This window comes from Rutidosis leptorrhynchoides, chromosome 5, assembly GCF_046630445.1.
Source record: "Rutidosis leptorrhynchoides isolate AG116_Rl617_1_P2 chromosome 5, CSIRO_AGI_Rlap_v1, whole genome shotgun sequence".
NCBI lineage: Eukaryota > Viridiplantae > Streptophyta > Magnoliopsida > Asterales > Asteraceae > Rutidosis > Rutidosis leptorrhynchoides.
This window is the reverse complement of record NC_092337.1, coordinates 157,357,092-157,364,681: the sequence shown is the minus strand read 5'-3', so window position 1 is coordinate 157,364,681 and position 7,590 is coordinate 157,357,092. Positions and strand designations below refer to the sequence as shown.

General features: G+C 31.7%; 1 protein-coding gene across 1 annotated transcript; it reads left to right on the top strand.

Moving 5' to 3' along the window:
• Nucleotides 1–344: 344 nt before the first annotated feature.
• On the top strand, nucleotides 345–4,138 carry LOC139847763 (cytokinin hydroxylase-like). Its single transcript, XM_071837485.1, has 5 exons — nucleotides 345–665; nucleotides 1,043–1,269; nucleotides 1,417–1,658; nucleotides 1,746–2,127; nucleotides 3,473–4,138. Exons 1-5 carry the CDS (start codon nucleotides 380–382, stop codon nucleotides 3,893–3,895), a joined length of 1,560 nt encoding a protein of 519 aa, XP_071693586.1. The 5' UTR covers nucleotides 345–379; the 3' UTR covers nucleotides 3,896–4,138.
• The last annotated feature ends 3,452 nt before the right edge of the window (nucleotides 4,139–7,590 follow it).

Below are 7,590 nucleotides of genomic sequence, written 5' to 3'. Positions count from 1 at the left end.
TATAAAATAAACAATAAACAATTTAAAGTTAAAGTTGAAAAAAAAACTTTTAAAATTAAAACAGGAATACTAATATGCGATAGATGGAGTATGTGGTAGAAAACCCTTGATATTTGATATAAATTTTGCGAAATATGATGTACAAAATCTTCCGTTCATTAAATCCTAGAACTTATTTAGAAAAATGAAATCTGAATTGATACTTATTAAATAAGACAAATCATGACAATCTTTAGAATGACTATTATTTTTTTTCTTGCTTGACGAAAGGTCATCACTATAAATTGGCTTACATTGATCCCATTTCTTTCTCAAACTTCATGTCCATCTCTTTTTTTTTTTTTTTCATTTTTCATATTTCTCTCTCAATACGAAATTGATGATCACAATGGATGTTGTTTTATGGGCTTGCTTACTTGTTATTCTTTCTTTGTTCATAAAGATTGTCTATCAAACACTTGATTGTTACTTGTTTACTCCCATACGTATCAAGAACATCATGTCACGCCAAGGAGTCCATGGGCCGAAACGCCGGCTTCTCATTGGGAACCTCGACAATATTGCGGAACTCGTCTCCAAAACGACCTCTGTCGACATGCCTTCAATTGATCACGACATCGTCCCACGTCTCTTGCCTCACTTTGTTCTTTGGTCTAATATATATGGTATATATTCATGTGTACCCTTTTTGTCAAAAAATTAAAATTTTTAGACACCGGAAATACGCTGAAAATCCGTTGATTTGAGAGACATGTATAACGTATTATACAAGTAGTTAATGGTCTATGATTTTCTTGTACATCAAAAAACCGTGTATAACGTATTACTATGTATGTATAATACAATTACATAATCCATTTGATCGGATCAAATTAAAAGTTAACGGTATAATTAAGTATCTTATTATGATCATAACCGATTAAGAAATAGTCTGTTGTTATGGTAAGGGGCATAGTTTACAAATTAAATTTACAACTCACCTTACAAAATGTATATTTTGATTTAATTTAATAAATTATTTATTTGGATATGTATATTGTAGGAAAAAGATTTATATATTGGAACGGTACGGAGCCTCGTTTGTGTTTGACCGAAACTGAATTGATAAAGGAGCTTCTAGTAAAACACAGCACTGTTTCCGGTAAATCATGGCTTCAACAACAAGGTTGTAAACATTTTATTGGTCGCGGACTTTTAATGGCTAACGGAATTGACTGGCACCATCAGCGTCACATCGTTGCACCTGCATTTATGCGCGATAAACTCAAGGTTCAAATCAATTATATTAATACACATGTAATTAAATGTATTAAATATAAAAAGGATAAAAAGTCCCACCATTTGGTACTGGTGAATTTTTGATTCTCGTTTGAAACTTTTAGTAACTAATTTATATAAGTTTTATAAATAATTTAGAGTTATGCCGGATACATGGTGGAATGTACCGAAGAAATGATACGATCAATGAAAACTGAGGTGGATAAGAAAAAAACTGAGTTTGAGATAAGCGAGTATATGGCGAAACTCACCGCAGACATCATATCGCGAACAGAATTCGATAGTAGTTACCAAAAGGGAAAAAAAATATTTCATCTTTTAACGATTTTACAACAACGATGTTCTAAAGCTAGTCGTGAGTTATGTTTTCCCGGGAGCCGGTAAGATCATTAGCGTATTTATTTTCGGCATTGTATTATTTAGTTTGTACAAAAATAACTAACATGTAAGTTAATGTTATTATGTAGATTTCTTCCAAGCAAATATAACAGAGAAATAAAATCGTTAAAAATGGAAGTTGAAAGTTTGTTAATGGAGATCATACAAAGCCGAACGGATTGTGTGGAGATCGGTCGGAGTAATTCGTATGGGAATGATTTATTAGGGATGTTGCTTAATGAAATGCAGAAAAAAAGGGAAGGAAATGGATTTGGCTTAGATTTACAAGTGATTATGGATGAATGCAAAACGTTTTTCTTTGCTGGACATGAAACCACTGCACTTTTACTTACATGGACCATTATGTTACTAGCAAGCAACCCATCTTGGCAAGACAAGGTTCGAGCCGAGGTTCGACACGTCAGCAATGGTGGCCCACTCTCGGTCGAACATCTCTCCAAGCTCTATGTGGTAAGAATAACATTGTTGCATATATTGTTTTGCATAATGTTTTCAGCATATGGTCGTTTTAGAGACATAAAGATTAGTCTTTTATAAACATTAAACTTTTTAATTATATATAAAAAGAAAAGATACTAATACGGTGTGATTAAATTGTTTCACCCGGTACCAAGTCTCGCGCTCGAGAGCTTGATTACCCGAGGTTTTACCTCTTATGGGGGAGTCAATGTGCTCGTTAATAGGAGAGTTTCCTCGCTTACTCAAAAAATTGTTTCACAAATAATGATTCATTTATAAATTTATAATTATATTATATATTTATATATATGTAATAAAAGATATAAAATATAGGTATTTCAATTTTTCACCCTATCTATTTGAACATTTTGTATATGTTCGAAAACGTCTCTAGTTTTGAATTAAATCATACTTGTCAACTAAATTTTTTGGTTGTAGTTGCCATCGTTACGATAAACCTAGATGAATTTGACCTTTTAGTCATCCAATATTGATTGACTTAAAATTCATTTTACTTTTCAATATTATAATACACGGGTTTAATGCTAAAATAGAATTAATCATCGGATAACTTTTAAAAAGCATTTTGCGTACCTTTGAAAATTATAATTTCTAACGTGCTTGTGCAATTTAAAAAGTCAAAGAAACTCAATGATGCGACGTAATTAGATGGCTTAGATATAATAATAATTAAATAAAAAAGGACTAATATTATTACCGTAAGATATAAGATATATATGAGTATCACTAAAATAAGCATTAAGAGTTGAACATTTTTCCTGAATTATCGTTACATATATATTTCCTATATTTACTATTATTGCATATTTCGTACGAAAATACGTTTGCATTTGAATTTTTGTAGATATTATATACGAGTACGGAATATATTTTAAAGAAGTTGACTTAAATTGTTGATCTATAAATATTTAATGCGTTGAAATGTTTCACTGAAAACTATTTTGATTTATATATACTCAAGAATCTCATGCATGGTTGTCTGGTAAACAATACAATTATATATTTATATATGCATATACTCCGTTTTTCATTTCATTTAATAATAAACATATATAAATTAGTTTACTAATCCTTCTATCTATATGTTTGGTAACCAAATTCACTTATATATTGCCCACCCGTGTTGGCCATGGAGGTTCATATATAATGCACGTCTAATAAAAGAAATTAATTAGTCAGCCCACATAATGAGTATATTTGAGCCCACGTAACTAGTATTTTTGATTCATGACAGAAATATGATTGGTATCTGCTTAAACATTCTTCTATATTTACTAAAATTTATGTCATATAATGTGATTCATATCATATGTAGTTAAATATGGTGATACACGAATCGTTGCGATTGTATCCTCCTGCAACCGTGTTACCAAGAATGGCTTTTGAAGATCTACAACTCGGTGACCTACACATTCCAAAAGGGTTGTCGATATGGATACCGGTTCTAGCAATACACCATAGCGAAGAAATATGGGGTGAAGATGTAAATGAGTTCAACCCTAATCGTTTTGCCTCTAAGTCGTTCTCACAAGGACGAAATTTTATGCCATTTGCTGCTGGCCCACGTAATTGCGTGGGCCAGTCGTTCGCCATGATGGAAGCTAAGATCATTTTGGGCATGCTTATTTCTAAGTTCAATTTTGAAATATCGGATAACTATAAACATGCACCGGTTATCGTGCTCACTATCAAACCTAAGTTTGGCGTTCAAGTGTATTTGAAGCCTTTAGAGGAATGAAAATAGATTTTTTAAGTTTGTTAAATGAGATTGATCAATTTTGGCTCTTGATCGATGGGGTGGTTTACTTGATACTTAAATGCTTTTATTAGTTTTTTTTTTTTTTTTTTTTTTTTTTTTTGGGTGAGTTGAATATAGTTTTTTAAGGGAGTGGAGAAGAATGGAAAGAGATATGATATAGATGGAGTGATCAGTAATGCTTGTAATGATCAATTAACACAAGATATGTTAATAAAATGAGCAAATGGGTCAAGTTTTTGCTTTCTAAACTAGAACTATTGTTTATTTAGATATAAGCCCATAGAATAGAATTCTTTTTTTATAATGATATATGCTACATATATAATATAATCACACTTGTTCTAAATGCTTAAACTCCTAAATACTTAAATTGAGGTGAGCCAACCAAGAAATGTCTATATTTTGTTTTGTATTCGTCTTAATTTACATTACATGGCAGTATGGCACTAAGACAAGCAACAAAAATGATGGTGCAAGTTTACGAATCATTCAAATTAGAAGCATCTATCTATCTATTATATTATATTTATAACGTATTTGTAAGTTGAGTAAATAGTTTTTTTTTTTGGTTAAATTGTTCATAAAGAAAAAGATTTTTTCTATTCCTTAAGAAAATTTGTTCTGCATCAGGACAAGTTACTAACGTATGTACCTTAACTTGTTCGAAGATTTGTAAACACATTCATCTAGGTAGAATATCTTTTTGTTTTTGTTTTTTTAACGGCAGATTAATTCATTATGATAAGAGTTTAGAGAAGTCTTATTAGGAATAAAGACAACAATAAAAACATTAAACCATCGGATCATCACAGAAAGATCATCAATGGCCGAAATTGGGAATCGGTATTTTGTTTTTGTTTTTTTTTTTTTTTTTAAAGCAATTGAGATCACCCGAGGGGACTAAACCACCCGTTGCGATAATCTCCAGTTTCGACTATGCCGATATAATAACCCCCGCCCCCATCGCTGTCCGGGAGGAAACCTTGAAACCGATCCAAGGGCACGGTTAAGTAAAACCCCCTCCCCTTTACCCCCCCCCCCCCCCCCCCCCCAAACGATATGAGAAAGGTGTCATGGGTGGATACTTCATGGCAGGGATGAAATTGTGTTTTTAATATGTAGCCAACGGGGGTCGAACTCCTGACCTCTCCTAAAGGAGGCAGACCACCAACCGCTGGACAACATCACAACTTCTGAATCGGTATTTTGTTGTTAATCACTTTTGTGACGTTTAACTAGATTTATCATTTGTTTTCGTTAATTCCTACAAATAATACGAGTAACTAATGTTAAGTTCAAATATTATGATGTGCATTGTCGATTAAATAACAATGGAGATTTTGATGTAGAGCTTCCTTTGAAATTAATTGATGAAGCCACTGAACGTTATTCTAATACGTTGTACGGTTATTTTTTGGGCAAAAGGATTGCATTTCCAGTGGTTCAACATTATGTGAATAATGTTTGGAGAAAGTATGGTATAGAGAAGGTTATGATGAACGCTAAAGGATTTTATTTCTTTAAGTTTTCTTCAAAACAAGGAATGTTAGATGTTCTTGAAGGTGGGCCATGGATGATTGGACGATCCCAATAATATTAAACCAATGGTCCCCTTATGTGTCACTTACAAAGGAGGAGCAATCAACGGTTCCGGTATGGGTAAAGATGCATGATGTCCCGTTAGCTGGATTCACTGAGATGGGGTTGAGTGTTATGGCGTCCAAGATTGGTAACCCGATGTTACTTGATTCATATACGAGCACTATGTCATACCCCGTCCTAATCCATCTGGACGAAGTCACCAACATCTGGTCCTATTGCAATGATCGACTCTAAGTAATGTCTTTAAAATGAGCAAATGCACAGCGGAAGATTTCTTTCATACCTGAGAATAAACATGCTTTCAAGTGTCAACCAAAAGGTTGGTGAGTTCATAGGTTTATCATAAAATAATAAAATTCATCATTTTGATAGACCACAAGATTTAAATGCTGCCTGGTACAAATGGACCCGAATCCTATACCCACCTTAAATGTACATGCGATATCTTTTAAATACAGTACACATTTCTCGTGTACGAAATCCATTTTTCATAAATTATAGTAACCGTACACATATTCCGTGCACAAAAATAACATACACAAAACCTGTGTATAAAATCATTCTCTCGATATATAACATTCACTTTACTTTCATTGCTTGGCTTGGAAATCGAAAATATCAGTTGTAGCTTGATTGGTTTGTTGTGAATTTAGTGGTGATGTTTGATTTTGATTACAACTGAACACGAAAGAAAGAAAAGAAATAGAAACAGAAAGGAGATGATGAGACGGGTGAACCATGGTGGTGACGATTGTGATCATGGTGGTGTTGTTTTCGTACTGGAAGTGGACAGAAGTAGTGGCAGTAAGTTATCGCGTAATTGATGGTGTTTTAAAGATGGTTTGGGTTTGCTTTTGGCCCCGGTAACAAAACAGAAACAGATTAAAGTGAGAGGGAGATAGCAATGGTGGTTTGGCGCTGTGGTAATCGAGATGGACGGTGATTCGGTTGTGGATGTTGGTTCTCTCAACCGAAAGCAATAACGACAGGAAGTGATCAAAGATTAGTAGATGGGTTTGTATGGTGTTGTGGCGCAAAAGAATCACGAATAGGAGGAAGAAGCTTTGGTTGAAAAATTGAGTACAACTTAGTAGTAGTAATAATTGTGAATATTAAGTGGCTGTGTTTCTCGCATATATGTATCAATCATATATGTAAAGTGTGATGATGATAGAACATACAAAAACAGTAAGCCTTTAATTAATAATAATAAAATTATAATCAATCAAATGGTAGGATTGCAATCAAATACAGAAGTTTGAGAATATAATATAATTATAGTACATAATAATTATCACATGTTAGTTTGACAAACAATACGCAGCCTGAAAAAATGGATTTTAGTTACCGACACTATTTCACGGATAGTTAAATCGTGGTCCTTTGCTAAACAGCTAATATATAAAAGTGTTCCTAAAAATTCCAAAATTTTAAATTAAATGTCTTTATTTATTTTGGTCATTATGATATAAAATTCAATCATTAACTATTTAAAAATTATTAAACAAAAATTAACTCACCGTCCACTCCTGATCCTGGGTAAAAAATATAAAGAGTGTTGAAATTTAATAATTAGCTCCTAAATATAATTTTAATAAGCCTAAAATCTATCTATCTCATTTTCGAATCACCGTTTATTTTATAATCACATAAGTTCGAATTTAACCTGCTTAATAACTATCAAAATGACAAACGAGTGCTACAAGTGTTTATTAAATAAATCCTAAATCATCTATATATATATATATATATATATATATATATATATATATATATATATATATATATATATATATATATATATATATATATATATATATAGATTTATAGTAATATCATATATTATTTTTATTTACACAAATGAATTATATCACATAAATTTCTCTTTCATATATATATATATATATATGTATATATGTATATATATATATATATATATATATATATATATATATATATATATATATATTTATTTATTTATTTACAGATAGTGGTTCGTGAATCATCGGAAATAGTCGAAGGTCAAATGAATATATGAAACAGTTCAAAAATTTTTTGAGATCCAACCTAAC

Excerpts from the sequence above, each read along its gene's own strand:
- LOC139847763 (XM_071837485.1), top strand. The coding sequence starts at position 380 with ATGATCACAATGGATGTTGTTTTATGGGCTTGCTTACTTGTTATTCTT. Across the intron at positions 666-1,042 it reads TCTTTGGTCTAATATATATG|GAAAAAGATTTATATATTGG; the intron begins GTATATATTCAT and ends TGTATATTGTAG. Across the intron at positions 1,659-1,745 it reads TTATGTTTTCCCGGGAGCCG|ATTTCTTCCAAGCAAATATA; the intron begins GTAAGATCATTA and ends GTTATTATGTAG.